Source organism: Tetrao urogallus (genome assembly GCF_951394365.1).
Source record: "Tetrao urogallus genome assembly, chromosome: 19".
NCBI classification, from domain to species: domain Eukaryota; kingdom Metazoa; phylum Chordata; class Aves; order Galliformes; family Phasianidae; genus Tetrao; species Tetrao urogallus.
Genome location: NC_136832.1, coordinates 6666333 through 6685054, shown reverse-complemented (window position 1 = coordinate 6685054; position 18722 = coordinate 6666333). Strand labels below are relative to the sequence as shown.

General features: G+C 45.7%; 2 protein-coding genes across 2 annotated transcripts in view; one reads left to right on the top strand and one right to left on the bottom strand.

The window, feature by feature from the left end:
• The window catches only part of CFAP77 (cilia and flagella associated protein 77), a gene marked incomplete at both ends in the record, with an annotated part of 51665 nt that extends 44875 nt beyond the window's left edge, over positions 1 to 6790 (bottom strand). The window contains one exon of the mRNA XM_079544590.1: positions 6677 to 6790. Coding sequence (XP_079400716.1) covers positions 6677 to 6790 — 114 coding nt within the window. The remainder of the gene's footprint in view (positions 1 to 6676) is intronic.
• A 958-nt stretch (positions 6791 to 7748) lies between these two features.
• TTF1 (transcription termination factor 1) lies at positions 7749 to 14875 on the top strand (the record flags this gene model as incomplete). Its single annotated transcript, XM_079544578.1, has 10 exons — positions 7749 to 8593; positions 9337 to 9581; positions 9948 to 10133; positions 11764 to 11842; positions 12102 to 12232; positions 12663 to 12891; positions 13178 to 13267; positions 13471 to 13536; positions 14176 to 14261; positions 14712 to 14875. 10 exons carry the CDS (start codon positions 7749 to 7751, stop codon positions 14873 to 14875), a joined length of 2121 nt encoding a protein of 706 aa, XP_079400704.1.
• Positions 14876 to 18722: the final 3847 nt, after the last annotated feature.

The window sequence follows — 18722 nt, the reverse complement described above, 5'->3', positions numbered from 1 at the left end:
TGCTAAAAATCACCACAACTGCCTAGTTAGTAACAAGAAAAGACGACTAAAACTGCAGTTTCGGACGAGGGGGGAGGAATACAGGCATGAAACACAGATTGCACCTTCAAATCCCCAATGGCATCACGCTTCTTTGTTCTGCTAAGAAAAATTAACCTCAATCTCGGCTCAAGGTCCCCCGATTGATTATCATAGTCATTTAAATACTGTAATCTCATTTTCAGCATCAGGGAAAGGGAGCGAAAAGAAGAAAAAGAGAAAGAGGTGGGGAAGAGGGGAGAGAAGGAGAAAACAGAATAAATTATCTGACAAAAGGAAAAAGGGCCTTTCTGCTTACGGAGCCTATTTCAGATCCTTCCACTTGATTGGAAAAGTTGATGAAGTTTAAATGAAGCAGAATTAGAGGCTCAGGCCACTGAGTATTGACAGGGGCCCACGGAAGAATGTGCAATTCAATAGGCCCGATTTCTGTGGAAAACAGGGGAAAGGCCTAAATGGTATAATCTTCAATCAAATCTAACATCGACACTGACAAGGCAGGGTAATGAGATAGGCCAGATCAGGCATGTTGGTTAAAGAAATTAATCCCTCTTGCTGCACCAAGAGTTCAGCTTTGATGCCTATTGTACGGACCCCTGTCCCAGCCTATCTAAATGCTAACTAACCGCGAGTGTGATCTGGGACTGTGCTTTTCATTGCTGGGGCTAATCTGATCCCAATTTGATCTCCCTGATGGCGGAGGCAGGGCTGGCCGTGCGGAGCAGAGGGGCAGAGCGCAGCGCCGGCCGTGGCGGGGAGGTGCGGGGAAACTTGCATTTCAGCATCGCTCAGCGCCGCAACGCGCCGCAATTATTGGAGTCACAGCCGCCTCCGATCGGAGCCTGCGGGGAACCAGCAAAGGTGCGGCAGCCGTGGAGGTGATCTGAGGGGAGCAAGCGGAAAGGGAAGTTACAAAGCTGCTGCAAACAAAGGCGCTCGTCCACCTGGGCGGGCGGCCCGAACCTGCCATTCAAACGATCTTCGTTTTCAGCTTAGTTTGCTCTTCGCTCTGCTCGCTTTCTGATTTTTCAGCCCGGCACTGACGCTGTTGCTTTTAGTTGGGTTTCGCCGTGAGATTTTTAGGTGCAAATCTGCACGTTGATTTGCTTTAAAAATCCAAAATCAAACGAAAGCTGTTTGCCCCAGTAGAGAAATTTCTTAAAGGCTGTTGCAAGAAATCTGGCAATAGGGCCCCGCTTTCGCTTGTCCGCGTCCCTTCAAATAAATGCAAGTTGAAAAGTCATGATGTAATTTATTTTAAGTGTAAATGGTTAACAAAGATAATAACCTACAGAAATCAGGTTCTGTCTAATCTGTACCATGTGAGCAGCCAAGCAAGAACAAAACAATTCCTGCAAGATGACAAAGGCTTCTCAAATTCAGTAATTAAGCATGAGAGCATCTCTAGGAATTTGCACGGAAAGCAATCTGCCCTTGGGAAACTGTGGTGAAAAACTTGTAAACCTGGAACAGAAAACATTGATCCCAGTGACCCCCATTTGCTCTCTATGCTGCATAAAAAGAGGAGAAATGATTTTAGCAAAGGTTTAGAAATGAAGAGCCTTCTGCCCTTCCTTTGAGCGCTCACCCAGTGCCCTCCTGTTCAGAAGGGTCCTTACTGAGCCTCCTCTGGCTTCTCCTGCGTTCTTGGGACATTTGCTTGTGCCCTTTTACAGAACAGGAGGCCTATTTGTTGCTGATGGGGTGAGGAGCTGAGAGTGCAGAGGAAATAAGGGCAGAGATGTTCCTGTGCTCCTACAAGTCCCCAGTGGGTCGGCAGTGCTGCCCTCAGGCCGGTGGGTTCAGCATCTCCAGAGGACAGCTTGTAGATCAGGGTGCGTTCTCAGGTCAGTGGTTCAAATGGGAGGACAGGATAAACTCTGAAAAGAACTGTGAGACGTGTGGTTCTGAGCCTTGCGGATTATTGCCATCCTTTCCCCTCTGTTTGACAGGGACTCAAATGTCCCTGACATTTTGCATGGTGTCCTGGATTTGAATTAGCCTGCAAATCATCTCCTGGCTTAGCATGGGTTGGGGCCAACACCATGAACGGGTGTTGGCTCTCTCCCAAAGTTTCTTAAACCTTCCAGACAATAAAGCCTGAGTTCCAGCTCCATCATAAAAATTTATTGCCTGACGCAGCTCTTGTTGCACTGTGAGTACGACAGCCTCATTTTATACGTGGACCCATTTGTGACCTTTTTTGTCATTTTATTTTTTCTTCTCATGTCTAACGTTCTTTCTTCCTTTAGTTTAATCTCTGATTTTATATCAACAACAACTCATGCAAGAGGCTGTGCAGGCTTCCTTTGCTCCGGCAGCGCTGCTGTTAGGGTCATAATGCAACAATTCGGTCTAATGGTTATTATTTTGCAGGCTGACTTCAATAATGCACTTTTAAATCAAAGGGCCCTTTGAAGCTTTATTTCTATTGTATTAGACGGATAAACACAGAAGATTTTCACAAACATGAAAGGCATTCACCTTGTAATGTTTTGGGGCTTATTAGTCTCACCAATTTGCATTGTTTTGTTCACATCAAGGATCAAAATGCCCCTTTGCTTGTTTTCGCATCCTGCACGCCCATCTTTGTGCTGAGCAGCTACGGATGCCCCGCACTGCTGCTGCCTCTCTGCCTACTGACTCACTGCTGTCTGTCTGCAGCCTGAATCCTGCCTTCAGACGCCCACCAGAAGAACCCACTATTTTCACCACTGCAGAATGTTTGCTCGCCTCTTGGAAACGCTGATTTATTTCAGTGTTGTCTGTGCAAAACGTGGGAGGGCGTTCAAGCTCGTGAGGAGTTTAATTTTTAGCGTACCAAACAATTCATTTAAAATCTTAAATGAGTTCATGCTGAGAAGAAAACCCTCAGAAGTCGGAGCATTGGCAAAACAAAGCTCGGAACCAAATCTAATGATTATTTGACTAACCAGCCCTTCGTTAGCTTATTTCTCTAATGAATTATTGAGCTGTACTGGGTAGACATTCCAGAATACATTGCAAAAGCACAATGCTGGCCTTAGACTGTGGAAATATAATAGTAAGAGTGATATAATAATAATAATAATATTAATAAGCACACAGAACGCTGCATAAACACTAATTAATCCTCAGCGCCCCTGAGCAGCAAAGCACAGGATGCTCAGCACGTGTAGCAAATTGAGGTAAACAGTATAATTAACAGCAAATAAAAGATGCTCTTATTCTGACCACAGCTCACAGCCCCTGTGGCTGCTCTCCTCTGCGTTCACCTGCAATGGACAAATTAGAACTGGTTCCCAACCAAGTTTGGAATAGGAGCAGTGAGTACAAACAGCCGAGAGCAATATTAGGAAAGGGAATGGTTCTTTAAATCAGCAAAGCTAACAATTGAGGGAAGTTATCTAAGTGACGGTAGAAGCTGCCTTGTGAACGGCAGCAATGCTGTCAGCAGCAACTCCTACCTCGGGGGGTTTCCTGGCTGCTCTCAGCCCATGTGGTGCTGCTGCTGTGGACCCCCAGGCACTGGGGTAGGAATGTGCCACGGAGACAGAGCAGGACACCAGGAGCTGTGCTTTTTTGGCACGCTTTAGGGAGAGGGAACAGTTTTGCTCTGTCAGTCCCACCCATCGCGCACACACTGCGTGGTTTCTAATAGCTGTCACAGCTCTGAGCATCCAGCAATGGGTGTTATTTTTAGAGAAGCCTAAAGAATTTTATCCGATTCTCTTCCAGCGTAGGTGAGCAGTCCTTGCACAAAGGTGGATGCGGATGAGGAAAGGAGTGTTGCATCATGATTGTGCCTCCTGGAAGGACTGGGTGAGATAGGAGTACCTGGCCCCCTGCTATGCCCATGTGGGCTGAAGAAGCTGTGTGGACAGGGAGAGAAGGTCTATGAAAAGAGTAAACTGGAGGTGAAAGGCTCAAAGGTTGAGCGCAATGTTCAGACAAGTCAAAGTTCTGTTACTGCCACAGTGTGGGTCTGTTAATAAGAGCCTGAACCCCAGAGTGCTGGGCAGCCTGTCTTTCAACAGCTACTGCTGCAAGAGTTTCTGATGCAGGCACGTTGTTCCCTGAAGTCAGTATCCTTTTCCACACCATATCCTAGTCCACGCCTACTGATGTGTTGACAGTCAGACCTGATGATCTTAGTGGTCTTTTCCAGCCTTAATGGTCCTATGATTCTGTGTTTGTCTCTCGTGCAAGAAGAGCTTTTTTTTCTTCCATGGCGTGACACAATTTGATGAAATGCTGCTGCTTGTTTTCACAGCTGTCCTTTCTATGAATGTCTCCAGAAAAGAAGATGAGTTTGCAGTAATTCTCAGCAGTTCGGTGACAAGTCAGATGGCCAAGAAGTCGCTTATGGTGTGGTTCAACAGGAGGTAAAGAGTGAAATCTGGTGAGTTGCTTCTGCCTTTACCCCTTGTGGCTGAAGAGCAAAGCACAGGGAAATGAATCTTAAATGTTCTGGCACTTAGACCAGTAAAAAGAGCCTGGCAACAGTTATCGTTAAGTAACAAGATTTTAAAGCAAATACTGTAGATGTTAATAGCTCTGAAAAATTCTGTTACATCTGGTTCTCTTGCAGCCTTCATAACAGGGATTGAGACCTCCTGCAGCCTTTCCCATGGGTTTCCTGAGCCTCCTTGGAATTGCTGCTTCTGAAAAAGCTTTTCTTTTTGATACTGCAAGACTCAGTTTGGGCTCAAAAGTTGTTTCACAGAGAGCTGTTCCCAGACTCCACCTTTTTTTTGTCCCCCAAGTGCACTTCAGCTGGTAGGAGCATGCTTTGATGGGCAGGTTTCACAGCTGTGATTTCTCATTTACCTTCATGCAGCAGATGTGTGTGCTGCTATGGGCTGGTAAGGCAAGGACTTTGGCAGCTCTCTGTTGGGGATGATTATGGTGTGCTGGAAGTTAAGTGTGGGGAAGTTGTTTCCTGCCTAGAGCTGGATTATTTTTGTACCACAGAGTAGTTTTCAAAAAGTCTTTACTAAGCAAAGTGCTTTGCTAAGGCTTTTACTGGTAAAAACAAAGCAAGTAAAAATGCTTTGCTCAGATTTCTACTGGTATCACTAGATGAAATACTTTCCTCAGTTTTATACTGCAAGAAAACATATGTTGATTAACAAAATTAATTACTTGATTAATTAAAACCTACAATATATTCTACCGGAGAGTAATAGAGAACAACAGTTTCAGGGACTGAGTGCTGGTCAGAGTAAGACTGGGGAGCAAATGTCCCATCCGTGACTCCTAGGCCTTGAGATCTTCTGTATTTGCTGCCCAGTGCACCTTAATGCCAGCTGCACATTCTGCAGTGCCCTCCCCTGGCTGCCAGAAGCACCTGTCCAAGTGACAGTTGTCTCAAAGCCTTTGTCCCTTCTTCGTGTCTTTGGCTGTCAGGTGTCACTGCAGGCCAATCCCTTCAGCATTGGCTCCAAAGTACTGCACCTCCAGGGCTCCCCTGCAGGGAGAAGAGACCCATAACTGCAGCTGGAAGCATGGAGAAGGGATGTGGCAGAGGGCTGGGATGGGGGTATGCCACCATCAGTGCCATCCCATCAGCATGGGACACACTGCACAGGTTGGCATTTGGTGGGGTATGACGTGACGTGGGATTGCACTGAGAAGGTGGGCAGCGGAGTTTGCTTTAAGGTAAATTACTGCTGACTCTGTGTGTGTGAAAGCATCTCTGTGCTAGAGAACTGCATCGGGTGGGTGCAAGTCTCTTTACATCCCTATGAGCTGGCTTACTGGGAAGGAAACCTTCTTGCAGAGAAACACTGAGAAAAGTTGTGTAGAATGCTAAAACATAAAAATTTATCACTACTATTCCTCAAAACTTTCTCAAATCTTATTTCACTTGACCAGATAGAAGTAATCAAGATTGAGCCTTAATAAAATGTTTAGGAGGATGAATCGTGATGACAAGTCAGACCAACCAATCCTTACAATTATGCCCTAATTATCAAACTCTTCTGCTTTATGTAGCATCTAAAAACGTATTTACTATCATGCTTTTCTACAATAAGGCAGATTTAGCATGGAGGGAGGGGGAAGACGCTGCCTCTGTGCTGGTGGGTTTCTCTGCTTTCACATGCAAGCACGGTGCTCTGCTTGTGCTGTTTGCCCCACATCCTTCACAGAGAGGTCTTCAGGTGAGGACAATCTTACCCCAGCTCCACTTCCAACCACAGATACAGGAGGGCTGACACAGGTTGTGCAGAGAGGCGGTGGTGCCCCGTGCCTGCAGACACCCGAGGGCAGGGGAGGAGATGAGAGCACTGATGGAGCCCTGGGTGCCTCCGTTCATGGAGAGAGACCCGACGGCCTTTCAAGATCCCTTCCATCTCAAACGATTCTACGGTACCGCCGCTCCCAATCAATCTTAGAGGATACAGAGAAAACGAACTAACGTAGAAGGTCGGGATTTGAAAAGCTGCGCTTTGCTTTTACGCCGTATGGCAGAGCTCCGCCGCGCCAGGCAGCACCGGGACCAACCGCACCGACCGCAGGCAGCCCGGCGGGGCCGAGCGGGGCCGCAGTGCCACCCAGGGGGCGAGGGCTGCACTTCAGCCGCTGTGCCCGGGGAGCTCCGGCCGCGGAGCCGAGGGATGGGAGCGATCGGGAGCCGTGCGGCCGCGGGGCTCACCTTGAGGATGCGCGGGTTGCGCAGCATGCTGTCCCGGGCCACCCCCAGCCGCTCGTTCTCGCTGCCCGCTGCCACCTCCGCCAGACTCAGGGGGCGCCGAGGGGGCCCCGCCATGCCGAGACCGCTGTTGCGGGGGCAACGGGTGAAAGAAAGGGGCAAAAAAAGAGCAGAAAGGGACGGGTTACGGCCCCGCTACGCTGCGGGACCTCGGGGAGGTCCAGCACTGAGGGTGTGGGGGGTGCGGGGGCAGAACGGCGTCGCCCCGTCTCCTAGCAACCGCCACGCTGTGGGTGCGCCGCTGTGATGGTTCCGGGTGGGAACGCTTCCGCCTGGCGGGGCGGAACGGGAAAAGCGAGCGGAACGGGAAGAGCGGCGCGGGGGCGCTGTGCGGAGGGACGAAGGGTGAACGCGTGAGCGGCGGTGCGGTGCCGTGCGGTGCTGTGCTGCGTGGTGCGGTGCCGCGTTGTGCTGAGCGGAGCGGTGCCGTGCGGTGCCGGCCTGCTGGTGCCGGCCTGCGGTAACGGCGCGGTGCTCAGGAGGTGCGGAGGGACGGGCTGCAGTGCTGGGCTGCGGGTTGGGCCGTTTTGCGCGTAGTTTTTCCCGATTAAACGTTCGAGCTTTCGGGTGTTGGCGTAGAGCTGCCGGTACCGGCTCAACCGCTCACAGAATCGAAGCGCGGTCGGGAGGCTCTGAGCAGAAAACTCAATGCCTCAGTGCTGTAGTACTGTTAGACTGTCGGTGTGTCGGTGCTGAGCGTAGCAGCGTTATTACGGAGTTGTTCCCAGTCACCTTAGTGCTGACGTTGTGTCTGTTGTTGCAGGCGGCGTTCCCGAGGCTGGGATGCACGGTGTGTGTGATGAGGGCGGCAGCGTTTCCACGCACTCGCTTTGCAAAGTTTGCTCTCCTGCTAAGCAAGCATCTGCCCTGTCTGCTTCTCACCCAATGCTGAGTCGTTCTACAGCAGTTCTATAGGTTTTATCTATTTTATTTTATTTTTTTACTATATGAGAGTCTGGTACAGATGTAATGTTGAGCACGTGAGTAAAACTCTTACTTAACATAAGTAGAAAATATGAGAGAAAAAGCAAATGGTGATGATTTTCCCATTTGGGATTCTCACAAGAAGAAAAAGAGAAAACGCAAACGGTTCAGTGAGGACCACGAGAATGGAAGTATCCAGGATGCAGAGCTCAGCTGTGCTTCTACGCAGCTCTCTGAAGATCATGCAGGACAGAGCAGTGAAGTCTCTAAAAAGAAGAAGAAAAAGAAAAAAAAAAGAGAGGAGCAGCAGCATCTGCTGGAGAATTCTCTTGCAGAACTGGAACGTGAAGTAGGTAGTGAAACTGTGGTGGATGCTTCCCGGAAGAAAAAGAAAAGAAAGAAGTGGAAGCTCAATGAGAGTATGGATAGTCACGGTGATGTAGCTTGTGTCCGGGTAAATCAGGATTGTGTTGATAGTTGTCAGGAGGATGATGCTGATAACGTGTGTTTTAAAAAGTCTGTTAAGAAGAAAAGAAAACGAAAAGTGCCAGAAGAGGATGGGGTGAGTGAGTCACCAGCTTCAGAAACACATGGCAATAAAAAGCCGAAAAAGAAGAAGAGAAGAGCGAGCAGTACCCAGGATACGCAGGAGGACAGCGATGCAAATGTTGACTTGTCACTTCTGACATGTGCAGGCCAAAAGAAGCAACGGGAGGGCATGGAGTCACCATCCACCACAGGTGAGGGCGGTGTGGCAGCGTCGCAGTGCAGAGGCAGCGCCTGTGGTGCTTCTGCTGTCAGTGAGGATCCTACAGATGAACCCACTGGTTTCTCCAAACCTGCTGCAGAAGCTAAGAAGTCATCTAGATGGGCTGCAAAGGTTATCAAAAGCAGGACTTACATCACAGAAGACAGCTCTTCAGATTCTGACGCAATGTAAGTTTAGGGTGGTTTTTTTCCTACTCCACTTAAATAGGTTTATAGAGCAGTATTTGAGTCTCAGATCTTTCTTCAGTCTTTATTGCGTGCATCTTTAAAAACAGCTTTAAAGCCTGAATGTTATGTTGAGATAATAGAATCCTGCTTTTAGACCTTAGGTATTTCATGAATATAAACATAAGCAGTGAAAGTTTGTAAGAATATGTGACCATTTGCACTGATGTAGAATAAACAATAATAAAAATAACCTTAAAAGTATTTTTTGATAGTAAGAGCATTAATAACAAAGAGAAGTTCCATGCTGCCACTGGTATTAAGAGCCACTATTATTTTTGTGTGTCTATGTGTAAGAGTTCTCTGAGAAAGCTGGGACTGATTTCAGAAACTGTTTGAATACTGTAAGCACTAAATGTCATAATGAATTACACCTGTATGAAAAGGCTTCTTCTGGAGTGGAGTGTATGGATCATAGAATCACAGAATGGCCAGGGTTGGAAGGAACCTCAAGGATCATGAATGTCCACCCCCCTGACACATGCAGGGCCACCAACCTCCACATTTAATACCAGACCAGGCTGCCAGGGCCCCATCCGTGGATGTCTGAAATAGTCCTTATTCTTTAATTAATGAATGTGTTTATCCTTTTAATTGTAGAATATCAAAATCTGTTTTGGAGCTCTGCTGTTGGTGGGTTGGTTGGTTTGTTTGTTTGTTTTAATGCTGTTTAATTTTTTAATCAGGACACCTGAAACCACAACATCAAGTAAAAAGGAGGACCAGAATAATTCGTTTACTGAAACCACGGCTACTGATGAGCTCAGTCTGGATGATGAAGAGTTCCTGCACATGGTTACAGTCTTGGATTTAGATACTGCAAGGCAAGAATTGGAGGAGTTTATTCCTCATGTGGGTCAATTGTCTGACCATTCAATCAGAAAAATGGCTGGAAGAGACTTACTGAGATTTAAACAGTTTAAAAGACAAGGTGAGACCTCAAAAGAATGCTGCAGTGAAGAAGTGTGTAGCTGTGCTGATATTTTGACAGAGGGGAAATAGCTTTTGTGTCCTCTCACAGCCGTGCTCTTGTTGCAATTTATGTAATTCTAGTGAGCATGTTTTTGTTGCTCTGTTTTGTAGCATCCCCTATTTTATCAGCAAATTACAGTTCAGAATGTATGCTTAAATTGCCTGCTCTTGTCTCTAGTTTACTTTCTCTTCCGTATGCCGTTTTATCTCCTGAATTTGTTGATCTTCTGCTACATGTTTTCTAAAACATCTTTGCTATCTTGAGGTATTCTCTACTTGGGCCTATTTTATTTATGTTTCTAATAGAAGTTTCTTTCCATTTTAGGTATCGCTATCAAGTTTGGCAGATTCACCCAGAAAGAAAATAATCAAATCAGGAAAAATGTTGAAGAGTTCTTATCAATTACTGGGATAGACAGTGCTGAAAAGCTCCTGTTTACCTCCAGGTATCCAGAAGAGAAGGAAGCCATCAATCGGCTCAAAGCAGAGCACCGTTTTTGTGAGAAGCTTGGTAAGCATTAAAGCTCTGTCTCGGATATTTTGATGTTACATTGCACAGACTGGTGATATCTCCTTTTTCTTTTCTTTTTAGTAAATTATTACTGAAAAGCGCTCAAGTTGGTGATTTGGCAAAGAAAAGGAACACGTTGCTGAGTTTTGTAGTTGATAAATGCACAGGGTGCTGTTCTTGTTATTTGTTCTAGGTCAGGAAGAAGTTAGAAATGAAAATTTTATCATGACCAGCAGCTCTTACAGACTTACATTTGGGTTTTGTGGCTTAAGGTACATTATTTGCTAGGCTGTATCTAAGTTTAGTGACTTATCAATGGGAAGGAATGATTAAATGCTGTCTGAAATATTCAGCATCCAGTGATGTCATGAACAGGAAGGAGTGAAGTCATTAGCCAGGGGAGTTAGTATTCCAAAACGTGAGGAAAGCAAATAAAATTCCAGCTCATGAGATTCTGTTTGCAAGAGGCACAATCTCTTCCCTTGTGACTTTTCATCCATGGATGAAACATCCATGGATGCTGGACATTAGGAAGTATTACTTTTCAGAAAGGGTGGTCAGGCACTGGAATGGACTGCCAAGGGAGGTGGTGGAGTCACCGAGCCTGGGGGTGTTCAAGGAAAGGCTGGATGTTGTGCTGAGGGACATGGTTTAGTGGGAGCTATTGGGAATAGGTGAACGGTTGGACTGGATGATCTCTTAGGTCTTTTCCAACCTTGGTGATTCTATGATTCTATGATTCTATGATTCATGGCTAGGAAACTTTCCTGCTTTGTATAGCAAATATATTCATTTTGTGATGTCCCTGGTGAAGCTGCTCGGTGCCCTTTCTCAGTGGCTCGTCATGCTGTGTTCTCTACAGGCAAGGCAGAATAAATGATAGCCCTGGGATTGGCTACTTTGGTTCTTCTTGAAGATTTCATGAACCTGATCTTTCCACCTGTGTTGTCACACTGGCATGGTGTTGACTTCTCATTTGAGACACCACTCCTGCTCTGGGAACGTGTGGCAGAAAGTGACATTGATGTGATGCCAGGTGCTGTTAGCAGTCTTAGCCGAAGTTGTTAGGTGTTCCTGGGTGCGTTTATTTCTGTGGATCTTTCTCCACTTCAAGGATCTTTCCTTCAGCCAGGATCTTCGCTTTCTTCTCCCCGAGTGCCTCCTTTCCCTGATTTTCAGAGTTGAAATAGTCAGCATGCAAAAGGGCTTGGCCTCCTGATGGGTGGCTGCCTCGTGCCTTTCTATTAGTAGGACGATTCACTAAGCTACTTGCATGTGGTCCACATGTGATACAAATTTACACCCAGTCCATCCAAACTGGAAGCTTTAGAGCAGCAGATTTAGCTTTAGAATTCAAAAGTTCAGTTTGGAATATTCACCTGCACACTCACAGAATTATGTATTAGCTGTCACATGTGTAATCTTACCGTGGCTGTAACAGTTACATCTCTGGGACTCTTCAGGAGATTCTATCAACACTTTTTCCTGTGCAGTTTCTGAAGTGTTGTAGAGTACTGTCTCGTGAATGGAGAGAATCTATGATTAAAAGCAGAGTCATAAAAATACTTTTTTTTAAAGTTGCTTCACCAGTGTAAAAATGTTTCTTCAAATTGAATTGTTTACCTTCCAGCTGAGGGCATACCTCGAGCCTGGAGGCTTATATATTACCGAGCAAGGAAGATATTTGACCCCAATAATTACAAAGGGAGGTAAGCCAGTAATTTGAAAGAGTTTAAAAGAAGGTTGATGGCATTCTCTGATGTTTACTTCTTCGTTAAATGTGGGTATAATTAAGATCATCCCACGTTTCTGCTGGTTCCTGTGACTTAATGGCCAATTCATTTTTCTAACTAGTTGCTGTAAATCCCTCCAGTATAAAGCGTGACTTGAAATTGTGCTGAATCTCTCTCTTATGATATTGGAGGGGTTTGAATTTGCATGTGAAGCTGCGTCCATTTCTTCTATTAGGTATACTAAAGAAGAAAAAGAAAAATTGAAGAGGTATCATGCTCTCCATGGCAACGACTGGAAGAAGATTGCTGAGATGATGTCCCGTTCTAATCTCTCAGTTGCCATGAAATACTCTGAAATCAAGTCACGTATGTATTGTTAAAGAATTATAATTCTTTCTGTGTATTTTAATTTAAAAAGCTTTTGGGCAAAAGAGAACAGTCTCGAATCTGAGGGAGAAGAAAAACAAACAAAAAAGATGGGGTGGGAGGAAGAGGAACTGGGACAAAAGTGATTTTCTTAAATGGAATTGACATTTCTGATGTCTGAATGCTGTTGTGGGGAGGATGTGAGGAATTTGACAGCAGGGTCTTGAAATATAGGAGTTAGGAACTGGTGCTGTTCTTCAGGCTGAACTCTCATTAAACTGAGTGTCCCTCTCACATCTGGTGTGCAGAGGAGTTTCTGGGAAGCAGGTAAGAAATGGATCCTTTAAATGAAAATATGGCAAAGTGAAGCATTTTTTCCTAATAATGGATGATAAATTATGTCCCAACCATGAATATTTTTCTATTTTAGAAATTAATTATGGTCCTTGGTCAAAAGAAGAGATCCGGAAGTTGATGCACGCAGTGGAGGAAGTGATGGTAAAAAGAGCAAGATTGGAAAATGCAAATTCTCTTTCATCATCAAAAAAATCACACAGAAGTCTCCAGATTGACCGTGAGAAACTTTTTGAGAAATTACCATGGACTGAGATTGAAACTAAAGTGGGCACGAGGTATTGGAGACAATGTAAGCAGAAATGGTAAGGCTTTCTACTAAACTGAGTAGTGAAATCTGTTCTCGGAGTATTTAACCCCATTCTGAATAGTTTGTAGGAGGATGTTTGGTAGGACAGGCAATAGGTTGGAGGCTACAAAAAGAGACAAACAACTCCTTGCCAGCTGTGCTGAGTTTTCTCATTGCTGTCATCTCCAGGCCTGATTGCTGCTGCCTTGTTGCTGTAGCACTGCGGCACCTTGGAGTTGCTTCCTTTGGGTGCCTGAAATGTCATGAAATAACAGGAACCTTTTTTTGTGTGTGTTTTAAAGGACTTCAATTCTAACCAACAAGATCACCAAAGGGCAGCAGTTACACAGGGGAACCAAAAGATTACAAGCCAGCATCAACCTTATTAAAAGGTATAGTTGAGAGTTACTGGGATGTTTCTGATCTCTTGCTGTTCAGATGGTGGGATGAAAGCATGCTGCTTGTGAGCTGTGTGCCTGTGGTTTCGTACCACTCTTTGGACAAAGAGTCCTGTAACTTCTGACTGGGGGAGCTGTGAACCTGATTGAATTATTTATTGAATTCTGCCTACAAACTGCCTCTGTTGTGTTCCCAGGTTGTACGAAATGAAAGTGGAAGATGCTAATGAAATAAAATGGCAAGAACTCAGTGGTATTATTGGGTAAAAACTCTTTTCTTTTCTTATGGATACAAAGGATGGTTGAAGCAGGCTGTCTGAATTTCCTCAAAGGAATGAACATCCTGCAACCATAAAAAATACTGCCTAATTTGATAATGTGCAGTTGTGGATCCTGGCATAGCACTGCACAATCAGCCACGTCTAGAAGCTCTGAAAGTTAATTTTACCTGCTTCAGGCAACCCTATTATTCTGCTCTAAAACTACTAACACTGCATTACACAGCCTGTGCTGAAGTTCTGATAAAGGACATTTCCAAATGCACATCAGGAAACAGCAAAAGGAGCAACTATGGGGATGTGTGACAGAGTATCAATCTTCCAAACAAAGTAAAAATTGAACATGAATTTACTGATACTGTGAATGCTATTCTTTCTATGTGATTCTCTTGATGTTTTACACGGTTTCTTCAGCTTTGTTGTTTCTTTTTTACTAACTAGGTAATGAATGTGTGTAGTGTTACGTTTTAGGCGCTTAAAACTTGGCTGTATTGGGATTTGCAGGCTGTGCTTTCTACCTGAAGCAAAGTTAACTGTTTGACCAGCGTCATTCTCAGGAATTGTAACTCACATAGAGTCAGTAGTGACTCAGTGCACTGTGCCTTTCAACTCCTGTCTTTTCAGAGATGTTCCTGGCAGCTACGTGCAAGCAAAATTTTACAAGCTTAAAGTCTCCTATGTTCCTTTTTGGCGAGAAAAGACTTTTTCTGGTGAGTCTCCCAGCTGTTTTCAGATACTCCTTAAGCTTTTAGTTCCAATTTAAGAGGTCACATCTTCTACCTCACTGCATGCTTCCTTAGTTTTTCTGTCCTAAGCAATTTGGCTAATACCACAGGCTTTATACTTATTTCACTATTTTTTTCCCCTTTTTAATGCAATCTAACAGTTTCCTTTTAATTGCATTTTCACACAGCGCTCATCAACCCCTTCTGCTGAGTACCTCAACTATAAACTTTATAAATCAACTGTGCTCTTTTGCTTTATGTTTTAATGTAATGTCAATGCATGTCTGATCTACACTGCAGTCATTACGGCGACTGTGGAATAGTGAGATTAGCATTAAACACTGACAAACAGTTTTTGCCTGTGAGATCCTTTCTCCTGAAGGGATCCAGTTCTGAACAGATTTTCAGTTAAGACTCCTTTTTCTTTTTTCAAAGAAATCATTGATTACCTTTTCGAAAAGACACTGCCAGAATTTGAACAGAAGTTGGAAAAGAGGAAAGGGAAGCAGTCGAACTCCACTGATCCAACGGTCAGTCCAAAGAAACAGGTTTTCCAGCTCAGTGATGTTTTCGACTCCAGTGAAGAGAGTGATGACTGACTGCCTTAGAAGCAACTGAACTGCGTGCTGAACTGCCAGAAGGGTCTGCTGGAAAGGGTGTGCAGATCAACCACTGCAGGCACCCAGGCTATGAAATAATGGAAAAGCATGAATAGAGGCACATCTGCTTTTCTTGTTTTATATTGAAGACTGACTGAAGATACAGGTTTTTTAATGCTACCTTTTGTTACCGTAATTTAGCTTTGTTTTAGAAGTCCTTTTCTAACTGCAACCAAATTTCTTTCTAAAAGTCTCAAAATAGAGATTTTTTTCCACTGCTTTGTTGTCTGTGGAGCTAGAAACTTGAGTGTGATCTTAACTAAAATATAAACAAACCTTCAGGCATCCGTGGTGATGAAAACAGCACAACTGTGTGATGTCTTACGCTTTAAACCAACTTATTTTATTTTTGGTGTAGATTTAACTCTTTTAGAGAAAAGGGATTTTTCTCCATTGTAATCATAAATTGTGCCATCATTTCATGTAAATCAGAACAAAACATTTAAAATGTTTTTGTTAATATCTGGAATATAGAGAGAGAACAGACTGTGTATATGTATATACATAAATACATATATGCACATAAATATTTTTTTATTGTGCCAAGGTGAGTTTTTATGTTTTGATATGAAAGAAGGATAAGGTGGAGGTTGCACCTCCTGTCTTAATAATTTGCCTAAAACTTATTTGTAAATTCAGTGAATGTAATATAATTGTACTGTGTGTATAAAGCATTTGTATGGCTTGTTTATATTTCATATGTGCCGTGTTAGAAACACAAGGATTGGTTCTGACATAATGCTTTGTGTTGCCTTTGGTAAGTGAGAATTTCCTACTTTAATAATTGTCGATGAAAATGCAGAAGTTTTAAAGGCTTTTGAAATAAAGGCCTTGTATGAGTGTTTTTTCTTGGCTGTCATGAAGCAAAGGACGTTACATGGGAGCTTTCCATGTTAACGGCAGTCTGGCTTTAGTCTCTCTGAAGATAGGAAACAGTGGGATTCTGTGGGACAGACAGGATGCTGCATGAGATCAGCTGCCTGTATAAAGGTAAGTTTTCAGCCCAACTTGCCTGGCAGCTTTGGAGGTTAAAAGTTGAAGCCTTTGAATTTTTAAATATAAGCAGTCTGTGCTTTTCCATCCTACCCACCAGTGTGAATTTTTTTTGTGGAGTAGAGCACAACAGGTTGCTTGCAGATTTTGCAGGGTAGATCTCACAGGAACAAACCTGCACCTCCATGACAGGATTTATTTTATACCCGCTCAAAGGCAAAATTGTACAGGAAGAGTTCTGCTGATCCATTCTTTAATGGAGAAACAGCATTTAACAAGTCACTCAGTGCAAGAACTGTGAACTTGGGGCCACCACTACTGTGGCTGCTTTGAGAAAAGTACTAATCTGACCTCTCTCCTACAGCAAAAAAGGGGAGACTTATTCTCATGCAGGCTTTGGGAACGGAGAAGGAAAACAAGGACAAGGCAAAATGGTGTTAAGTTGAGGGAGGGAAGATTGAGGTTGGATGTCAGGGGGAAATTCTTTACAGTGAGAGCGGTGAGGTGCTGGAACAGCTGCCCAGAGAGGCTGTGGATGCCTGTCCATCCCTGGAGGTGTTCAAGGCCAGGTTGGATGGGGCCCTGGGCAGCCTGGGCTGCTATGAAATGTGGAGGTTGGTGGCCCTGCATGAGGCAGGGGGGTGGAGATTTGTGATCCCTGAGGTCCCTTCCAACCCTGGCCATTCTGTGGAAACAGTTCCCTACCCCTAATCTCCTTGGTGAGCTGTTGCTGACTCTTTCATCCATTGGAGGAGGAGAAGGCTTCCAAAATCATATCCCATTCTGTGAGTCCTGGCACTTGAGAGGATAAGCAAGGATCTTTTCCCTTTGTGCTTTTTTTTGTAAAGGTGGAGGAGGGAGAAGCAACTGGTTCGTGTGGGTGTTGAGTTATTGCTGAAAACAGCAACTCTGGGCAGAGGTTAAAAAATAAACAAGCACAAACTTCCCAGACCCAGCAGAACTGAATAACACTGACAGCTCTACCTCAGGCTGTCACAAAGAGCGGGGCAGATCCTCTGAGTCTAAAAGCACCGTCAGTCCTTCAAAAATCACAGCAGATTCAAACAGACCACGTCACTTCGAGCACTGATGATGGGATGAACGGCGTAGAAAGAAATCTTGGCTGCCGTTATCCCAGGCTGGCTTACAGCTGCGCCTGCAGTAGCGCCAGGCCTCGAAGCTGCGATCTCGGGGCAGCAGGAAGGCCGAGCACGGCTTTTCCACCTCTCCTCCGGGAGGCTGAAGCAAGGCCCTACCCGCACACCCCCTCTCTGCCCGGCAGAGGGCGCTGCTCTCCTCGGAGCCGCCAGCAGCCTGGACGGTTTCCGTTGCATCGCAGGCCTCGAGGGGAAGCTTTCTCCCAGGTGTTTATAGGCTCAGATTGCTGATCGGAGGTTTTATGAGCTTAGCGCTTAAATCATTCAAGTTCGGGGCTCTGTCAGCACTTGCATTCACAGCACCGCTCGGCTGTCCCAATTTCCCCGCCGCGGCGGTCCCACCTGCTCGCGGCCGTTGCCCCTTTAAGGACGCGAGGGCGCCGGACTCGCGCGGCGCCAACTTCCGCTAGCGGACCGGAAGCGCGGGGTCGCGCCGCGCCGTGAGGCGGGGCGGGGCGGGTGGGGTCGGGTAGCGCCGCCATCTGAGGTGAGCTCAGGTGAGGCGGGCTCTCCCGGCCCCGCGATGCTGATTTTCGCTGCTCCGAAGCGACGCGCTCCGACCTCTGCTCTCCCTTCTCTTTCTTTTAGCTGCACTGTTTCTGTGGAGGTAGCGCCGGACCCGCTTGGTTCCTGAGGCGCTGTGAGCTCGGGGCGGGCGGTGGTTGGGACAGGAGGAAGCGGAAAGCTGCCTTCTATCCCTGCTGAGGCCGGGGGTTCCTCTGGGGTCGGTGTGGGTTTCGGCGGGAGCCGTTACGGGGTGAGCGCGGGTCGGGGCTTCTTTCTGCTGGGGGCGTTTGTGTGTGTGGAGGGGTCTCTTATTTTTAGCAGGTTTGTTCCTTGAGGTGCGCGGGTAAATCCACCTGTGTCAGAACGAAGTGAGTGGAATTTGTACTGCCTGCGTGCGAGCAACGGAAAGAAACGACGCTTAGCAACTCGGGAAGGGATTGCTTAGCGTAGAGACAAAGTCTATTAATCCAGAAACCGAAGCAGTTCTTAGCCTGCAGCTACTGAGCTGATTTTCTGACTCCTGTTTTCTTCAAGGTCTCCGAAGCGCAGCCCAAGTGCCGGCGGATGGGCTGTGCTGTGCCGTGCTGCAGGGCAGCTGTGGCTGCAGGCTTTGACCCCCGGCCCTGAGTGCAGGGCAGCCCGAGGCCATCCCACCATGTGACCCAGGGCTCCTGCAGCAAATCTCTTCCTTTTCTAAAGGTAAATCCTACCGCTGGTGGTTTGTTTTCCTTTCGGTGCCTTATGTATGAGGAAATCTGTGGTTCTACTTTACCTTGGTTTCACTTTTGCATTCGTTGCTGTGCTGAATGACAGCTGTTGCCAGTGCTCATTTTATGCAGCCATTCCAAAGTGTTCGTGCTCCACTAGAACTAATGGGATCTGAGATGGCCGTGTAGCTTCTGTAGGAATGGAATGTTGTTTCTGTGTTAGAACTAGCAAGATAAGTATTTCGTTTCATGGTCTCTACTGTCATCTAGCATCCTTTATCAGTACTAACAACTCTTTTTGAGTCCTTCTTACTTCAACGGGGGTCTCTGGTGGTCTTCATCACTTGTCCTTTGTATGAACTTTCCTCATGGGCACATGCTTAGTAGATAAGGTAGAAACAATTTACAGTCATGAAGATTAGG